Source organism: Amblyraja radiata, chromosome 27 (assembly GCF_010909765.2).
Source record: "Amblyraja radiata isolate CabotCenter1 chromosome 27, sAmbRad1.1.pri, whole genome shotgun sequence".
NCBI lineage: Eukaryota > Metazoa > Chordata > Chondrichthyes > Rajiformes > Rajidae > Amblyraja > Amblyraja radiata.
This window is the reverse complement of record NC_045982.1, coordinates 25216875-25237738: the sequence shown is the minus strand read 5'-3', so window position 1 is coordinate 25237738 and position 20864 is coordinate 25216875. Positions and strand designations below refer to the sequence as shown.

The following is a 20864-nucleotide window of genomic DNA, read 5'->3' as shown; positions in this document are numbered from 1 at the left end:
ATTTCAAAATATCAGTCCAGAAATGTTTAAGTTTTATACAGTTTGCAAACGTATGTGTTAAATTAGCCTCTAGATGTAGACATTTATCACAAATAGGAGAGATTTGTGGGAAGATTCTATTTAGTTTTATTTTAGAGTAGTGTAGTCTATGTAAGACCTTGAATTGTATTAAAGTGTGTCTGGCATTTAATGAACATTGATGTATTTGTTGTAAACTTTCGTCCCACATATCTTTCGTTATAGGGTGACCTATTTCATTTTCCCATTTGTATCTATATGGTTCGGTCGGTGGTACCTCGTTGTTTAGTAGGGTGTTATAAATATAAGCTATTAGTTTTTCAGTATTAGGATGCTTGTTCAAACATTCATCAAGAATTTCTGATTCCCTATTCCTGTAGACTTGTGTATTAGATTTAACATAATCTCTAATTTGTAGATATCTGAAGAAATTATTTGAGTGCAGTCCATAATTCTGGTGTAACGCTTGAAATGAAAGAAAAGTACCTTTCCCATAAAGATGTCCTATATTTTTGATTCCATAATTTTTCCATTGTGTGAAACCTTTGTCCATAAAGGATGATTTGAATAAAGGATTATTTACAATGGGAAGGCAGAGTGGTATATTATTCAATTTTAAATCTTTTTTTATTTGTTTCCAAATTCGTATTCCACTATGTATTATGGGGTTTTCTTTATAGGTTTTTTTGTGCAGTTTTGTGGGGGCAAATATGATCGGTCCAATTTCAAAAGGTAGACAGTCTTCCTTTTCCATCATTAGCCAATCTGGTTGTTGATCCATTTCTTCCAGCCAGAAATTCATGTTTTTAATATGGACTGCCCAAAAATAAAATAAGAAATTTGGCAAAGCCAAACCTCCATTTATCTTTGATTTACATAAATGTTTTTTACTTATTCTATGATTCTTATAATCCCAGACAAAACTTGTAACAATGGAGTCGACTTTTTTGAAAAAAGTTTTTGGTATATATATCGGAATTAATTGAAGTAGGTACAGCAGTTGCGGTAAAAAAATCATTTTTATAGCATTAATTCTCCCAAGCATAAAAATGGGGAGTGTTTTCCAGTATTGAATATTCTTATGTAGTTTATTCAGTAAGGGTGGGAAATTTAGTTTAAATAAAGAGGTATATGTCTTAGTTACATAGATTCCTAAGTATTTAAATTTATCTTTAACTATTTTAAAAGGGGATTGTTGTAATGTATGTAGATTGAATTTTGTTATTGGCATGATTTCGCTTTTATTCCAATTAATTCTATATCCCGAAAACTGACCAAATTGAGTTATTAGATTTAATAGGTTTGGAATACTAGTTTCTAACTTTGTAATATATATTAGTACATCATCTGCATATAAGGAGATTTTATTCCTTGTGTCTCTAGTATTGTATCCAAATATTCCTGGATGGTTTCTAACGTTTTCTGCTAGGGGTTCGATTGCAAGAGCAAATAATAGTGGGGATAGTGAGCATCCTTGTCTACAGCCTCTAGAGAGATTAAATTTAGTTGATAACATTTTGTTTGTTAATATTCTAGCTGTTGGATTAGAATATAACAATTTAACCCATGTACAGTACTTCTCTCCCAGTTGAAATTTTTCCATCACCGAAAATAAATATGGTCATTCTACCTGGTCAAAAGCTTTTTCAGCATCTAACGAGATAATTGCTAGATCTGCATTAGAGATTCTATTGGAATATATAATATTAAATAATCTTCTCAGATTATAAAATGAATACCGTTTGGGGATAAACCCTGTTTGGTCGGGATGTATTAATTTGCTGATCACTAAGCTCAATCTATTAGATAGAATTTTAGTTAATATTTTCTGATCAGTATTTAAGAGGGCTATAGCTGTGTATGAACCTGGGTCTTCAAGATCCTTGTCCATTTTTGGTATGAGTATGATTGTAGATTCATTTAGAGTTTCTGGGAGTTTCTGTTGAGTATATGCGTATTTGTACATTGTCTGTAGGCGTGGGGAAAGCAAATCATAATTTTTTTAATAAAATTCAGAATTTAGACCATCGGGTCCTGCAGACTTTCCGTTTTTTAAAGATTTGATTGACTCTTCGATGTCTTTTATCGTAATTTCAGCCCCTAGCAATTCTCTCTCTTTCTGATCTAGACCCGCAAGCTTACAATTCTGTAAAAATGTTTCCATTCCTGTTGATTGTTCTGTTATTTTAGATGAATACAATTTTTGGTAGTATTGTAGAAATCTATCATTAATATCTTTAGGCAGTGTTAATGTTTCTCCCTTGTCTGTTCTAATTTTGTATATTGTTTTTTCCCCATCCAATTTGCGAAGTTGACGCACTAATAGTTTTTGTGGTTTATCACCAAATTCAAAATTTAATTGTTTTGTATGTTGATAAAGTTTTAAAACTTGGTCTGAATATATCTTGTTTAATTTATATTTCAATACTGCAATTTTATTGTGTTTTATCGTGGATGGTGCTGCTGCATTTTCTGTGTCTAATTGCTTTATTTCCATTTCCAGTTTCTGTTGTTTGGCCCTATTCTCTTTATTAAAAAATGATTGGGAAGAAATTAATGCTCCTCGTATAAATGCTTTAAATGTTTCCCAAAGAAGGGAAGCAGAGATTTCAGGGCTATCGTTAGCCTCAAAAAACATTTAAATCTGTTTTACTAGGTATTCATTACATAACTTAACTTTTAAGATTTGGGGATTAAATCTCCATTGTGACTGTGTCTCCACCATTCCGTTTAGTTTGATCATAAATGTTAATGGAGCGTGGTCTGAGATTATGATGTTATGATATTGCGAGTTATAGGTAAATGGGATAAGTTTTGAATCTACTAAAAAATAGTCTATCCTTGAGTAAGTTTTATGTACTGGTGAGTAAAATGAATATTCTCGGCCCGATGGATTTTCAATTCTCCAAACGTCCTTAATATTAGTAGTATTAATGTATGAATTTAAAAATTCACTTGATCGAGATTTTAGTTTTCTTTGAGTTGATGATCTATCCAAACAAGCATCCAATGTACAATTTAAATCTCCAGCGATTATTAAGTTTTGTTGTGTACATTATTGTTAAGAATTCTCTTAAAAAACAGAGGGCTATCAAAATTTGGTCCATACACATTGAGGAGAGTCACCTTTTTTAAGTATAACTCCCCTATTATTACAATATATCTGCCTTCAATGTCTTCTATCGTTGATATATGTTTAAAGGGTATACCTTTACGAATTAATATTGCAACACCTCTTGATTTATGTGAGAATGAAGAGTGGTACGCTTTAGCAATCCATTTTGCTTTCAATCTGTGTTGTGCTTCCTTTTTAAGATGTGTCTCCTGGAGAAATATTATATCTGTTTTCAATGATTTTAAATGAGCTAACACTTTGCCTCTCTTGATAGGTTCATTAATTCCCTTAACATTCCAACTACAGAATTTAATTCCCTCACGCCCAATTTTTATATTCATGTCTTGCATCTTGTGATTAAGTGGTAGAGCAGCTGATTCAGCACACTCAACCCTACCTTATACTTGAACATCAGGTAGATGAATTTTAGGTCACGTCTGTTTTCCATCCGAACATATCTCCTTAAATAAAATATGCAATTCCATTCCAAATACAAAATATAATATGATATAAGATTTAAAAAAGTGATAGCAAATTGGGTTAGTAAAGTGTGGAAAGTAAAAAAGAAAAGCAACTACAACTACAATTAGTGCAGTTAGTGATAGCCACCCTAATGTGGCTAAGCATCTATGGACTTCCGTAGCTATTGGTTAATAAAAATACTAGCTCCGTACTTTCCTTGAAAGGAAAGTTTCCAATTCGATGCAAACAATTTGTGGGGGGGAAAGAAATAATGATTATATTCCATTAATGGTATAATTAGTAGTCTCAAATTGAAATTTTAGTTTTGTATAATATAAACATTTATCAAAGAATAATCAAAAACAAAAACATCACAGAGAGAGCCACCATACATTTTTCATTATAAAATACCTGAATCACACTTTACTTATATTTCATACTTTTAGTTAATTCTTAAATAATCTAAATAATCTTATTATCAATAGTTAGTGTTAGTTAGTATTCTTGATTATTAATAGTTGTTAGAAGTTAGTACTAAAATGTAAGTATTATATATCCGTTGCAGGATATTTACCCAATTCTTATTGCGAATTTTAGGCAACTCTTAAATATAATAGTTTAAAGTTTAGAGTTCCATATCTTCTCTGCGAGATAGCAGTATCCAGGTAGGTGTTAAGTGTTGAATATTTTTCAAACTTCGATCTTGTCCTCGATGTTCTTGGCAAATTCAAATGCTTCCGTGTATTTGATGAAGAAGTATTCCTTCTTACCATATATAACCATATAACAATTACAGCACGGAAACAGGCCATCTTGACCCTTCTAGTCCGTGCCAAACACATAATCTCCCCTAGTCCCATATACCTGCGCTCAGACCATAACCCTCCATTCCTTTCCCATCCATATAACTATCCAATTTATTTTTAAATGATAAAAACGAACCTGCCTCCACCACCTTCACTGGAAGCTCATTCCACACAGCTACCACTCTCTGAGTAAAGAAGTTCCCCCTCATGTTACCCCTAAACTTCAGTCCCTTAATTCTCAAGTCATGTCCCCTTGTTTGAATCTTCCCTACTCTCAGTGGGAAAAGCTTTTCCACGTCAACTCTGTCTATCCCTCTCATCATTTAAAAAACCTCTATCAAGTCCCCCCTTAACCTTCTGCGCTCCAAAGAATAAAGCCCTAACTTGTTCAACCTTTCTCTGTAACTTAGTTGCTGAAACCCAGGCAACATTCTAGTAAATCTCCTCTGTACTCTCTCTATTTTGTTGACATCCTTCCTATATTTAGGCGACCAAAATTGTACACCATACTCCAGAATTGGCCTCACCAATGCCTTGTACAATTTTAACATTACATCCCAACTTCTATACTCAATGCTCTGATTTATAAAGGCCAGCACACCAAAAGCTTTCTTTACCACCCTATCTACATGAGATTCCACTTTCAGGGAACTGTGCACAGTTATTCCCAGATCCCTCTGTTCACCTACATTCTTCAATTCCCTACAATTTACCATGTACGTTCTTCTCGTAACTAACTCTTATGTTGCGGGGTATAACAGTCCATATATCAGATTATTTATGTTCTTCAGTATTCTTCTTGTTTCTGTGAACAATGCTCTTTTCTTAGCAACTTCCACAGGATAATCTCTGAATACGCTAATCTTGTCTCCTTCATATACAAGATTCCTGCTTTTGCCAATTTTCCTCATCATGTCATCCAATACATGGTCATATTGGACCTTTACTATCATTATTCTTGGAGGGTCGCCCACCTTTGGGGGACGTCTCGGCACTCTGTGCGCTCGGGCAAGTAATGGCGCCTGGTCCAGGTTCAAAATTGTTTTCAGTACATCTGCAGCAAATTCACGGGGGTCACGAGTCCCCTCTCTGCCTTCCTGGATGCCCACGATTCTTAAGTTCTGACGCCTCTGTCGTCCCTCCAAGTCTGTACATTTTTCGGTTATTTGACGCAATAACTTTGATAGGCGTTGGTTCTCAGTGATGAGTTGTTTTGTAGTTGCGGTGCTTGTCTCAGCAAGTTCCTCAAGTTCTTTTACAATCTTGTGGTGTTGGTTTAATGTCTGGAAGATAGGTTCAAGTTTAGAATCAAATCTGGATTCCATCATATTCAGTTTTTCATTTACTTCTTCAACATTTTGAGTCATATTTCTTTCCATATCTAATTTCCAGTCTTCAAGGACTTTGTGTACAATCTCTGTAACATCTTCTTTAATTTGTTCTTTAATTTCTTTTTTAAAAGATGTCAGCTCTTCTTTAATGCTCTGTCTAAGATTTTTAAGTTCCTCCGTAAGAAACGTTTTTAATTCTTCGATCTCAGTCTTTTTCTTCTTCTTTGAGATGTCTTCTTGGGATGCTGTTAAACCTGAGGCCGAGGCTTCAGTTGGGCCTACCTCTTTAGTCTTGCCGGTTTTTGTCCTGGGGGGAGTATGCTGAGTCGACATACTGCCGGTGTCGGGCGCCTGATGACGTCACGGGCCTACTGCAAAACAATCGGTGCCGTTCTCGGCAGGTAGGATCTGTCTTTTCCCCCCGTTTTTTCGTTTTTTTTCACGGAGCTAGTTGGCGCGAGTCTCACCTACTCCATAGCGCCACCGGAAGTCCTGGACCCCACTGTTGAAGCAGCGTGAGTACCACACTCACATCCCAGATTTCAGAGTATCTGGGCCTGGGGGGATTGGAATTAAAAACACCCTTCATAAACCGGGATATTAACGGATGAGATCCTACAGACTGTAGTTCTGACCACAACCATAAGTTAGATGACAGGGCACTCCTGGCACTATTGATGGCACTATAGCTCAACCCTTCATCAAAATACAGCGTGAACAGAAATTCTAGCACATCTGAGATGCATGCTGTGTGATATCTAATGTTCCCACGTAAACAAAACTCCTCCATTTCCTGACATGAGAGATGTACTGCTTTTTGGTACTATCCCTCCAGGACGATGTGATGGCATCCACGGTACGATTGGATAGTCCCTGACCCAGGTATGGCCTCCTCAGAATCTGCAAATTAACAGATTAATACGATCATACAACGGGTGTTGATCCCCAGTCACAGGGTGCACTAATAGGTCATTACGTTTTGGGACCACCATAATAGGCTGTGTTATTATCTCCGAAATGAGGGTACCACCAAAACTCCTGAGGCGGAGTCCTGCTTGATCTTGAGCAAGCACCGACTGATCAGGCAGATGGGGGGAATGCATATAAAAACACTCTGCCCCAGTGTAGCGAGAACGCATCTACCGCTACTGCCCCTGGGTCTGGTTCCCATGAAACATACTTCGGTAACTGGTGATTGAGTCTGTATGCAAACAAATCGATATCTGGCATCTCTTACCGAACAACAATATCATTAAATACATCATGTTTCAAAATCCATTCCGTGTTGTCATTGAATTTTCATGACCTGGTGTCTGCCACCAATTTGAATCTGCCTGGCAAGTAGACAGCTGAAACCCAAATGTTTCTTTGAATGCACCAGTGCCAAATAAGGTTAGCCAATCTATCACAAGATTCCGACTTGATTCCACCCATGTGATTAACATACGCCACTGCCGTGGTGTTATCAATCTGAAGCTGAACATGTAAGTGATGCATGGTGGTACAATAAGCCTCAAGTCCATAAAATGCTCCCAATAGCTCTAAATAATGAATTCCATGTGATTGGAGAATACATGCCTCATGCATATTCCATCTGCCTCCACAGCTAGAGATGGTATCAGTAGCACCCCAACCTAGGGCACTAACATCAGTCTGTAAAACAACTGAAGGTTCTTCAATCAGAATTTTGCTGGAGCAATTTGAAATGTTCCTAATCCACCACTGTACTTCAGCAATAGCTTCAGCTGGTAATGGCAATGGCCTGTCGAAATGACCTGCATGTATCCTGAGTGCCTGTACCTTTGCCCGTTTTAAATTTTGGTAATGCAAAGGTCCATACTGTGCAGCTGGAAAGGCAGCCACTAATTTGCCAATCAAGCTGGCCACATGTCTAATTGAAGGTTGTTGCTCCCTCATGAGCTTGTTACAGCCTTCACTTAAATCTAATCTCTTGCCCTTGGGCAGAATCACTGACATGTGAGTTGAATTAACAGTGAATCCCAAATAATCAATAACTTTAACTGGTATCAATTTTGATTTAGCTGGAAGAATGAGAAACCCCAATCTCTCAACCATGAGATAATTCAGATAATTCAGCTGCCTCCCGGGTCTTTCCAATTATTAAGATATCATCCAAATAAGCCATTACAATATGACCATGAACCTGGAGTAGCCCCAGTACTAGTTTTAGCAGCTTTGTAAATAATCTAGGAGCTGAGGTTAACCCATTAGGCAGTGCTTTAAATTGCCATTATTGCCTCATCCAGCTAAATTTCAAATACCTCCGATGATCCGTATGAACAGGCACTGAGTAATATGCATCCGTTAGATCTATACATGCCATATGACATCCTCTGGAAACCAATTGTTTGGCATTAGCAAATGTTTCCATTTTTAAATGTTTATACTGCACAAAAGGATTAAGGCTTGTCAGGTCCAGGATAATTCGACTCCCACCACCCTTCTTTGGCCTAGGAACAATATTTGACACAAATTGGTGAGGTTGATAAACTCTCAATCACCCCTTTTATATATAATTTTTCAATTTCAGCTTGAACTTCCAAATTCTCTTTTTGTGAGAAAATGAATGCCCGCCTCAATGTATACTGTGTGGGTGGACACAAATTGGGAAATAATTCAATTCGAAACCCTTGTATACTGTGCAGTATAAATAAATCTGATGTTATCCCATACCATTCTTTCAGAAACCAGTGTAATCTCCCCCCAACTGGTAGGTGATTCTCACTCAATATGTTTCGACAAGAACCAGACCCACCTACCTCCATGGTTACTGGTGGAATTCTCTGTCCTCTGGTTCTGGTGGGAAAAGGCATGTTTGCCCGTGCTCCTGCTCGAGTGCGTCAGCTGCGCACATTGAATGGCCGGCTTAGTCCTTGACCGGACCCGGTTTCAGCAAACCGCTTGTAGGGGTACTGCCTCCGAAGGGTTCTGCTGGTCATTGGCGCCTTAATGAGCCCGATGGTTTTTGCCTCGTCATCCAACTCCTTCACCTGTTTTGCGAGGTCTTCCCCAAACAGCAGATTTGGTGGCTGGATGTTGCTAGGCTTACACAGAGCAGCGAACTTCGGGTTGATGGTTGGGCAGATGGTGCTCTTTCTCAGGCAGTTTATCTCAAAGTGCGCATTGCACATGAGAGCCAGGGCATCCTGCTGAACATCAGTCAGGTGCCCACCATCCACCGACCTGCCGAACGACGTAATGCCGGAAGCGAGCAGCTTCAGCACCCTTTGCAGCCTCATTTCCTGCGTACTGATGCCTACGCCCATATGGCCCCAGATGGCGTGGTTTACTGCCGGCACTTTAAGCAGGATACAATTAACCGGGGTTTCATACTTTTTGGCCGTTTCATCCATGGTCAGCTCCTGAAGGTGGTGTGAGGCCAAGAAATTAATACTCGCAGCCAACTCTTCACCCAGCGGCTCTCCTGAGTCTGTTGGGATGGCAAATCTTGCTGCCAGGAATGGTACCTGTGACTCGTGCCCTTCATCCCTTGGGGTAGCCTCCACTGCTGAACCCACAGACTCGGCGTCAGAATCATACTGACCCGTTATGCTCTCCTCCTTCAAGAGGGAGACATTAAGCAGCCCTGTAGTAGGTGCCGCTGGCGCGGGCTCTTGGAGAGGTGGCGATGACACATCTCCTCCTGCTGGAGTGTATCTTGGTGGAGCATCCTCTCCATTAGGAGCTCCATCCTGGATAACCGACCAAACACGGTATCCATTCCCAGAGGGGAACCCTCCCGGCCCGACTCGTCCGAGTCTATCGGCCGTGCAGACTTTCTAGTGGCTTTGCGCCCCACAGGGGCAGTCATGGTGCTCTCAGACACCAAGTCTGCAGTCGTTGGTCTTACCGTTAGCGACTCAGTAGATGAACTAGGCGGCTACCCGCACTCTCGCGTTCTTTAGCTACTTTCGCAACGGCTCGCCTTGCTCTCAACGATTTCTCCATGCTTGGACTTGCCTCCTGAACACAAGAATTATCAAGCGCAGAATACAACCTCTGACTACATTTGACACTTACCTGAGGCTTTTAAAACTTACCGCTGGAGGAGCGATGCACCTCCCATTGGTTGCTGCGCCATGCGTCAGACGTAATGAAGCGTATGCGGACTGGCGGGGTTCTTCACGGAATCACTCATGTGACTCCTAAGTAAAATAGTATGCTATATTAAAATAGCAATTTGTGGCACAGCCCAGTGTGGAGCTGATCTGCTGACAGTAAGATCACTTTAGAATGAGAGATGATGAAACAGCCCAGGTAAATGTGGATCCGTCGGGAACTGGGGAGAACTCCACTGGCTGGTATCAGGTGTAGCGCGCTGGAGATAGTGATCACAACTCCATCTGATTGCTTTGAATAGAAGCAAATCTGGATCTTGTGGGAAGGCACTAAACTGGTGTAAGGTAGATCACGATGTTATCAGGCTGAAGGTGGGGAGAGTAAATTGGGAACAGTTGTTATTGGGTAAGTCCATATCTGACATGTGAGAGGCATTTGAAGTCGACTAATCAGAATTCAGAACTGCCATGTTCCAGAAAGGAGGGATAAAGATGGCAAGGAAAGGGAACCTTGGATGACCAAATAGGTTGTAAATTTAATCAAAAAGAAAAAGGAAGTAAATGTCAGGATTAATTAAATGAAGTCAGACAAGGTCTTTGAGGAATATACAGCAAGGCGGAAAGAGTTCAAAGAACTGTTTAGAAGTTCAAGTTTGCGTTTATTGTCACATGCATCAATTATATGCACCAGTGATATTTGAGTTACCATGCAGCCATACTAAGTGAAAAGCAATACACACAGTCACATAAAATAAAATTTAACATAAACATCCACCACAGTGAGATCAACATTCCTCACTGTGATGGAAGGCAATAAAGTTCAGTCATCTTTCTCCTTTGTTCACCTGTGGTCAGGACCTTTGATCGCTCAGCACTTGCCGTTGTCGACGGTCCGATGTTCAAGCCCTCGCGTCGGTATGATGGAAACTCCGGCGTCGGGATGGATCGGAACACTCGGTGGCATGGAGCTCCCGAGTCGGCCTCTTGTTACTGGAGACTGCTGCTTCACGGTGTTAAAGTCCACAGGCCCCGTGTTCAGGGCACTTTCCCTGGTGATCCTCAGCAAAGGATGGTAAGTCCATGCCGCACCTGCGGCTTGAAGCACCTGGCCAGTCTTCAGGAAAGGCTGCACCACTCCCGTTGTTAGGCCGCGGGGATGCGACACGAAGAAAAATCGCATCTCCATCGAGGTAGAAGGGCCAGAAGGGACCATGAAATATCTCTTCATCGAGTCAGATTAATAAAAATCGAAGGGGTTTTTATACATGCCTTAAAATAAGAGAGTTACCAGGGAGAAGGTAGAACCACTCAAGGATAAAGGAAGACATTTGTATCTGAGCCAGATGTAAGCGAGGTAATAAACAAGTACTTTGCATCTTTATCCACTGAGGGAAAGGACATGAAGGATTGTAAAATCAATGTGGGCAACGCTAATATACAAGGGCTGTTGGTGATCAAGATGGAGATGGAGATTTTAAAATGAACTGATTACAGGGGCCTTGGTGAAGGTTTTTGCATCTTTTCTAATCACAGGTGAGGTCCTGGATGAATGAGGCATTATCAATGTTGTACCTTTGTTTAAGAAATAAAGTAGAGATAATCAGATGAATTATAGGTGAGTTAGCCTCATGTCAGTGGCAGGGAAGCTATTGGACATAATTTAGCGTAGGCAATGGCTAATTGTGGACAGTCTTTGTACACTGGCTTTGTACACAGCAGGTCATGTCTTAGTAACTTGATCAAGCGTTTTGAGAAAATCATAAAGGTGATGAATGAGGGTAGTGCAGTACATGGTGTCAACGTGGACCAGAAAGGCATTTAATAAAGTATCGCCCGGTTGACTGATCCAGAAGATTAAGATACACATGATTCACGATGAATTGCTCATATGGATTCAGTACTAAATCACTCATAGAAGTCAAAGCGTTGTGGTGAAAGGGCGTTATCTGGCGTGGTTTGTGGCCACTGAAGTTTGTAGAGACTATGTTGGATCCTGTGTTGTTTGTGATGTATATGACATGGACATAATTGTAGATGAGTTTGTTAATAAGTTTGCAGCCAACACCAAGATTGTTGGAGTGGTATACTGTGAGGAAGTAGACAGCAGTATACAAACCAACTACAGAAAAGGGGAGATAAATGGCAGATGAAGGTTAATTTAAGCAAGTGTGAGCTGTTGGACTTTAATCATTATCATCCTTTTATTGTCATCATGCAAAGTAACAATTGTACAGTGCAAAATGAGAAGACGTTTCCCAGGGAATACCGGAGCATCGCACATAAAAACTTAAACATTTCACGCATAAATAAAAAACAATCCAGTTCCTGATAAAAACAGTACGAATAGTTTTTAAAAAGTGCAGGTAAAAAAAGCAACATTAAAATACAAGTAAAAAAATAAAAATAAAAAAACAGTCATAAAATGTCCAGGGCAGCTGATTTAAGTGGCCTGAGCCAGTGCCAGAGTTATTACTCAGTGCCAGTTATTAAATTGTCAGTGCAAAAGTAGCAGAATCAGGTGGAGTGACTGTTTAGCAGTCTCACAGCGTGTGGAAGGAAGCTGTTTAGCAGTCTGGTTGTCCGGGCTTTGATGCTGCTGTATCTCTTTCCTGATGGCAGGAGATCTAGATGTGTGTGGAGTGGGTGCAGTTTGTCCTGAGCTATTCTCAGAGCTTTTTTCAGGCAGCGGCTCTGGAACAGTTCTTGTACCGAGGGTAGCGAGACACCAATGATCCTCTCTGCTCCCCTCACTACCCTCTGCAGAGACTTCCTGTCTGAGCAGTTACAGTTGGAGTACCACGTGTTCATGCAGTACGTGAGTACAGACTCCACCGTGCCCCTGTAAAATGTCCTGAGAATGTTGGTGGGAAGTGAGACCTGTTTGAGTTTCCTCAGGTAGTGCAGTCGCTGATGGGCCCGTTTGACAATCCCAGTGATGTTCCTGGACCAGGTGAGACTGTCTGTGATTTGCACTCAGAGGAACTTTATGCTCTCCACTCTCTCCACCGTGGTGCCACTGATATTGAGGGGTATGTGTTTGGGCTGCGACCTCCTGAAGTCGACAATCATCTCCTTTGTTTTGTCTACATTTAATTCTAAATTGTTGTTGCCGCACCAGTCCACTAGTTGTTTCACTTCCTCCCTGTACATTGTTTCATCCTCTCCACTGATGAGTCCCACCACTGTGGTGTCATCTGCGAATTTTATAATCCTGTTGTCCCTGAATCTAGCAGCACAGTCATGTGTGAGCAGTGTGAACAACAGCGGGCTGAGCACACAGCCATGAGGGGAGCCGGTGCTCAGCGTGATCGAGCCTGAGGTGTTCTTGCCAACACGGACTGACTACGGTCTCTCTGCGGTCAGAAAGTCCATGATCCAGTGACACAGGGTGGTGTTGAGGCCCAGCAGGGTTAGTTTCTCCACAAGTCTCTGTGGGATGATGGTGTTAAAGGCTGAGCTGGAGTCAATGTACAGGATTCTGGCGTAGGTGTTTTTGTTTTCCAGATGAATGAGTACTGTGTGCAGCGTAGTAGAGATGGCATCTTCTGTAGAACGTTTGGGGCGATAGGCGAACTGGAGGGGGTCTAACGATGAGGGGAGGCTGGCAGTAATGTGAGGTTTAACCAGGCGTTCAAAGCACTTCATTACTATGGGGGTCAGGGCGACAGGGCGGTAATCATTTAGGCAGGCCACAACTGAATTCTTTGTTATTGGGATTATTGTGGAAGTTTTGAGGCATGTGGGGACAATGGCTTGACTAAGTGAGATGTTGAAGATGTCTGTTAGCACATCTGCTAACTCATCCGCACATTCCTTGAGCACCCGTCCTGGGATGTTGTCGGGACCAACTGCTTTCCACGGGTTGACCTTGAATGTGAGGGGAAAATATAAAAAAACATGTTTAATAGCAAAACCATTAACAGCATTAATTTACAGAGGGTTCTGTTTCAAGGCAGGGATATACACCCAGCCACCACTAGTTCCAGCATGTCCCTTACTCCACCACGTCTGGTGGCTATGACTAACAACAAAACTACCTCTCCCGCTTGTTCTCCCTGTCGTCATCACGTGTCCCCCGCTGCTTTCTCACTTCTGGGTTCACCGCCTCCCTCTAACTTTTCTAGCGAAGAGGGAGAGGGGTTGGTCCGTACGCGTTTGGGCCGTATTAGTAGACGTCCAGACAGATATGAAGAGTATGTTTGAATTCTAACTGCATGCGTGTTTAACTATATTCGCTCTTTACGGGGAAGGATGTAGATTGGTTATTGCATGTGAACCAATCATAGTAGAAATAGCATCACTAACCCCACCATACTGTATGATTCATACTAACACCTACTTCCTATACTGGTCATTCTTGGAAGCGGTAACGATGAACTAACAACCTGCTGTACTGCTATACTATGGGTACCGATTAAAGATGATCTTGAACTCCAGATTGTACAGTTTGCTTATTTACAGTTCCCATCCCTTAAACCCTCTCAGCACCAGCATCCTCTGATCCAAGCACGTATTTCCTCTTTTATCATTGAGCGATCCTACCTTCTTCCTGGTTACCCTCTTGTAAAATGGATTTGGTTACTCCCAATGCAGCAAACAAAGTCCTACAGCTCCATCATTACATCCTGAGCTACATCTATAACAACCTGGACTTGAAAATGGGGACCAAATCTGGCAACTCTGTGTACTGTCTCAGTGTATTACTACTATACATGTACTTTATTTGAGATGATTATCTAAGATGTATTTGAGAGCTTACATGTAGTGATACTTGTATTGAACTGTATATAAACATTAATTTCACTGTTCCTTGGTCCAAGTGACAAATAAAATTCCATTGCATTGAATACGATTGAGCCTTCTACTCAATGCCCCAACAAATGAAGGCAAGCATACCATTTGCCTTCTTTACCACACTATGTACTTGTGTTGCCACTTTCAATGAGTTAAGAACTTGGACCCCAAGAACCCTCTGTAAATCAATGCTGCTAAGGGTTTTGTCATTAACTGTATACTTTCTCATCACATTTGACCTCCCAAAACACAACTTCTCACAGTTAGTCAAATTAAACTCCATGTGCCATCATTCTTCCCATTTCTGTGGCTGATCTATATCCCATTGTGAACTTTGACAAACTCCACAGTGAATGGGAACACCCTGGAGAATGGTGTGGAGCAGAGTGCAGGTACATCATTTCCTAAAAGTGGCATAATAACTTTAAAAATATACCACCAATCGGAATAAAACTTGGTGCATTTGCAGCACAGAACAACGGTGAGTAAGATGGCAAAAAATTGTAGCACATTGCGTACTGTTTTTGCGCAAATGTAAAAACATCGCAAACCGGAAGATAACAATATGAGAGTTTTAGTGTAGAATTAAAAGACATTTGCACACGTACATGGATAGGAAAGGTTTAGAGGGATATGGGTCAAACGTGGCCAGCTGGGATTTGCATAGATGTGCCATCTTCGTTGACATTGGTAAGGTGGGTTGAATGGCCTGTTTCAGTGCTGTGTGATTGTGAATCTGAAGCAGTTCCTCGTGTTGGTCTTTCATGAGTATCTGGCTGATCAGCTTGTTTTCAAGTTGCCGCTCAGCTCACTTAGAGAACATTGTCATCTTATGACAATAGAGGGAGCTCTTTCCCCGTGTAACCTTGCTGGTCCTGTTTCCACCACTGGAGCCAAAAACATAGCGTGTGTTATTTCACATCCCATGTATGTCCTCAGTCTGATAAATCTGGGACTGCATCATTATAGTTCAGACACTGCCATGGTGGGATACCAATCCTGTTGGTGTACCTCCAGCTGAAGTCACACCAATAATATTCCACTTCTGTTTCACAGAGAAATATAGCATGGAAGCAGGCCCTTTGGCCCAACTTGCCCACACCGACCAACACTAGTCCCACCTACCTGTGTTAGGCCCATATCCCTCTAAACCTATCCTATCCATATGCCGGTCTAAATGTTTCTTAAACGTTGCGATAGTACTTGCTTTAACTATCTCCTCCGGCAGCTCATTCCATATACCCACCACCCATTGTGTAAAAGAGTTACCCCTCAAGTTTCCATTAGATCTTCCCCCTGCCAAACCCCCCAATCACCTTCAACCTATGTCATCTGGTTATCGATTCCCCTCCTCTGGGTAAGAGACTCTGTGAGTGGACCCAATCTATTCCATACACGATTTTGTACACTTCTATAAGATCACCCTCATTCTCACATGCTGAAAGGAATCGAGTCGTAGCCTGTTCAATTGCTCCCTATAGCTCAGGCCCTCCACTCCTGGCATCATCCTTGTAAATCTTCTCTGCACGCTTTGCAGCTTGACAACATCTTTCCTATTACACAGTGCCCGGAACTGAACACAATACTCTAGAAATGCGGCCTCACCAACACCTTATATAACTGCAACATGACTTCCCAACTTCTATACTCAATACCCTCACTGATGAAGTGCCGAAAGCCTTTTTGACCAACCAATCTACCTGAAACGCCATTTTCAAGGAGGTATGTACCTGCACTCCTAGATCCCTCTGCTCTACAACACTCGCCCAAGCCCTACCCTTCACAGTGTTGGTCCAAAAATGCAACAGCTCACATTTCTTGCATTAGATTCCATCAACCATTCCTCAGCCCACCTGGCGAAATTATCAAGATCTTGCTGCAATTTTTGACAACCTTCTTCAAGGTGGGATGGGTCTGACCTTTGTGAGTGCAGAGTGTACGTTGCATGTGGTGGACATTGTGAAACCGAGCAGTTGCTGATAGCTCCAGTTGCTGAGCAGTTGCCTTACCGACCTTGGTTGTGTGGCAATTAAATTATATCTATCTATCTATCTATCTATCTATCTATCTATCTATCTATCTATCTTTGTGTGTGATCTGTAAGTTGTGATCAGCCAGCCAGGGCCCACTGCAACATGTGGCTGCTGGAGGAGACACTCTCTTGATTTATGAGGCCAGTTGCAATAGCGCTTTGGTCAGTGTGGACCCTGGGATGTGGATTTGGAGATCTCGGCAATGGTGGTACCACAGGATGTCAGAATGTGTCTTGGGGGCAGCAATTATTGGGCGATAATGGCCTCCGTTAGCCAGCATGGTGCAACAACTGATACTAGCCAGTGGAGTTCTCCCCTGTTCCTCACGGATTCACATTCACCCTGTTTGTTTCATCGTCCCTCAGCCTAAAGCGATTTTATTGTCAACAGATCAGCTCCACACTGGGCTGGCTTGAATCAATTTAGTGATGGACACTGAGAATGCACTGTATTAACTGTAGACCAGACACACACACGCGCGCGCGCACACACACAGAGTTATTTGTTAGACAAGATCTTTGTTGTTTTGATGCTCGTTTATTAAGCTGATGAAACTGCAATGTTACAGTTCAATCACAATCACTAGAAGCACAGAACACATTGTGAGCTTTCCAAACCTTGGTGTAACAAACAATGTGAAATCAAGAGGGTAATACAGAGAGAGAAAGTAATAATTCCAATCAGCACAATCTAAATCAAGACAGGATCAGCCTCCACCACAGGGACTTTCCCACAGTCCGTGTCTGCCCATCACCACTACCCCCGTGCCCCTGGTGCTTTCTTGTTCCCAGTGGGATTTGAGGAAGGGCTCCAGCAGAATGGACGAGGAGGGGAGTCTGGTTAAAGAGGGTGGACTTGTCTGTTCTGGGCAGTCCCTGGACTTCAGTCAAGGGTCAGTGTGTGGGGCAGTGCCCTGGGGTTTACACCCTGCTGATCCCTGTAGACATCACCATGGTTCCCCACTCCCCATCCCTCTCTCAATGTGTGACGGAGAATGGCCGAGACTCTTGTGTACTGAGTTGGAAGCCATTACCCTGTCGGTGATGAGAAACTGGAAGGACAGTGAGTTGTCCCTTACCCCGACATAAACAGCTCTTTAATCAGGAATCAACATCAGTGCTTCTACTACTGATCTGGTTTAGAGAGGAAAGATCGCAAAGCGAGGTCATGTTCAGCAAGAGTAGTTTGAGGACATTGTGTTCTCCTCTGCACATTTAAATGCCTTTTGGAGCCAAAACATTTAAAGTGTACAATTATTATTGGTGTTAAATATGACGTTCCCTCCTGTTGTAAATGTTGTTGATCCCCAATCAATGATGTTCCCTCCAGCATTGAAACAAACCTGACTGATCAATGTAATCTCATTGGGTTTTAGAACACGATCCCACATATTAACATCAGTTATCTCTCCGACATATGACTGACTGGCGTCAAAACCTCCACCAACTGAGTCTTGGTCCTGACCTAGAATAAATTCACCAGACCCTTTCACAACCTGACCCTTTACATGAACCTCCCGTACATGGCATCTCCCATTGACCCAGATTATTATCTCACCCCCTTTAGACTCCCAGGTCACACAGATGTGTCTCGGTAAAGAATTCATTTCTGGGATGTAAAACTTATATTCATAACTTCCTAAATACAGCCAGAGTTGTGTTTTAGTTTCTTGCCAAATCAGTAGTTCGTTGGCGGAAGAGCTTGTAGCGTAGGAGAACAAACTTTGGTAAGTATTTTCAGTGCCTGCCCTGAAACAGACAGTAAAGGCGGTCAATCCGGTGAAATCATGTGCATTCAACCTGACGAAGCTGTTGTCTGTCTCGGTTTGGAATTTCACTGATTTTCCATACAATCCTGTAAAATTGAAGAGTAAACATTTTAAATCTCACTTTCCCATCTGAGATGGAACACAAGGTCGCTAGTGAGCAGTGATTTGCAAAAGGATGTTTTTTTTTAAATGTGAGAGACAGAATGGCATCTGAAGACTGGCAGGTTTGGAGAGAGTGTTGAAGAGTTTACCTGGATTGGAGCACCTTAGGTACAAGGAGAGGTGGGACAAACATGGATTATTTTGTCTGGAGTGTTGGAGGTTGAGGGGCAAACTGTAGAAGTACAAAATGACAGGCAGCATAGTTAGTGTAGATAGTCAGAGTCTGTTTTATCCCCCAGGGTGGAAATGACAAGTAGCAGAAGGCACAGATTGATAGTGAGAGGGATCAAGTTAAAAGGAGATGTGAAAGGCAAGTTCCTGTTTCCACAGTGGTGGGTGCCTGGAACACACTGCCAGGGGTGGTGGTAGAAACAGATACAATAGCAGTGTTTAAGGGGCATTTAGACAGACACATGCACATCGAGGAATAGAGGGATACAGACCATGTGCAGGGAGATGGGATTAGTTCAGACTGACATCATGGTCAGTACAGACACACACTCTCCAAACCTACATGTAAATCTCATACAAACCTGCACTGTCCGATCCTGACAGGTAAATGCACATCACAAGCACAATTGTTGCGAAGGGCTTCATCCTGACTCCAACCTGTTAAAACAAAGAATTCCCAATTCATTTCATTTCACTTGTCGATCCATTGAAACAGAGAACCAGCAGCCAGTCCCGTGTGTCAGCAACACACAAACAGTCCCTCTGGTACTCACTGTGTCCGTCTCCAACAAGCTGGTTTCACCTCAGGGGGGGTCCAATACCCTGGGCACAAGATGCTGCAATTTATATTCTGCTGAACCCATTCACTGCCAATCGCAGGATGGAACTGAGGGGGTGGAGCAAACTCTGCTGCCATCCAATACTCAGAGAGCTGCCATTGATCTGTGTGCTGACATCAGTCAGCATCAGGTGATGAGGGAGAGGGAGTGGAGTGAGCGGGGGAGGTGATGAAGTTCACCTCCCCCGCCCGATCAGAGCTATCTTCCCTACCCCACTGTGGCTCTGATCTGTGACACAACTTCATGTTGAGAGGGAGAAGTGCACGTACATGTATTGGATGCTTGCCATGAGGTTGTGGTCAGGACCGCTGACAGCTGATTCCTGGAATACATGTAAAGAAGTTTGGTTACTGCCTCGATTCATCCCATGGGAAAGTGTCCAATGAGTGAATGAGTGGGCACAACTTGGAGTCATGAGTTATCGCATCATACAGCACAGAAACATACCCTTCAGTCCAACTTGTCAATGCTAACCAAGATGCCCTGTCTACACTAGTCCCACCTGCCTGCATTTGGCCCATATCCCATTATACCTTCCATATCCATCTTCCCTATCCATCTTTCTATCCAAAATTCCCACCACCCTCAGTGAGAATACGTTGCCCCTCAGGTTTCTTTTCATCCTACCCTCTCACCTTAAACCTATGTCCCCTGGTTCTTGATTACCCTACTGTGTCTAAAAGACTGTACATTTGCCCTATCTATTCCATTCATGACATTATACACTTTTATAAAATCAGCCCTCAGCATTCTGCACACCAAGGCATAAAGTCCTGGCCTGCTCATCCTCCTCATATCTTCTCTGCACTTTTCCAAGCTTAATGACAACCTTCCTATAACTGGGTGACAAAGACAATGCACCAAATGTGACCTCACACATGTGTAGTACATCTGAAGGGTGTTGTACTGAAAGCCTTCTTGACCATGTTATACACCTGTGATAACAATTTCAGGGAACTATGTACATTCACTCCTAAATCCCACTGCTCAACAACACTCCCTGGGCCTGCCATTCACTTTCAAGGTCCTGCCCTGATTTGACTTCATAAAAAGCAACACCTTGCTCTTATCTATGTTAAACTCCACTAAACATTCCTCAGCCCACTTAGCTGATCACGACCCTGCTGTAATTTTTAATAACCATCTTCACTATCTATAATACCACCCACTTTAGTGTCACCTGTAAACTTACCTTACGCAATCCAATTGAAAATTGTTGATGTAAACCACATACAGCTATGGGCTCAGCACCAATCGTTGAGGCACACTACTAGTCACAGGCCTTCAGTCCGAGAAACAAAACTGTTCCATCATCCTCTGCTTCCTTAAACTAAGCGAAAAAGCGAGTTCGATATTACAACTGCACATGCCCAGGTCATGGGTCATCCGGGATAAACATTCTCGCCAACGGAGCTACTGTGTTTGTATGGACCTGCGTTTCATACGTATTTTCCAGTTTTACTTCTTCGAGGTAAGAAAATACTGCTTTCAAAACTATTAACTAG

At 42.0% G+C, this 20864-nt stretch overlaps 1 protein-coding gene across 2 annotated transcripts in view; it reads right to left on the bottom strand.

Annotated features, from left to right (window-relative positions):
- LOC116988639 (C-reactive protein-like) overlaps window positions 1-20864 on the bottom strand; it is a 321348-nt gene that overhangs the window by 284534 nt on the left and 15950 nt on the right. Inside the window, exons 1-2 of one of the 2 annotated variants that reach the window (XM_033045526.1) lie at window positions 19294-19306; window positions 19102-19177 (exon numbers count right to left, since the gene is read on the bottom strand). In XM_033045526.1, coding sequence (XP_032901417.1) covers window positions 19102-19165 — 64 coding nt within the window. In that variant the 5' untranslated portion in view covers window positions 19166-19177; window positions 19294-19306. Of the gene's footprint in view, window positions 1-19101; window positions 19178-19293; window positions 19307-20864 lie in introns of those variants that run through there. The other variant, XM_033045525.1, reaches the window with a different exon arrangement.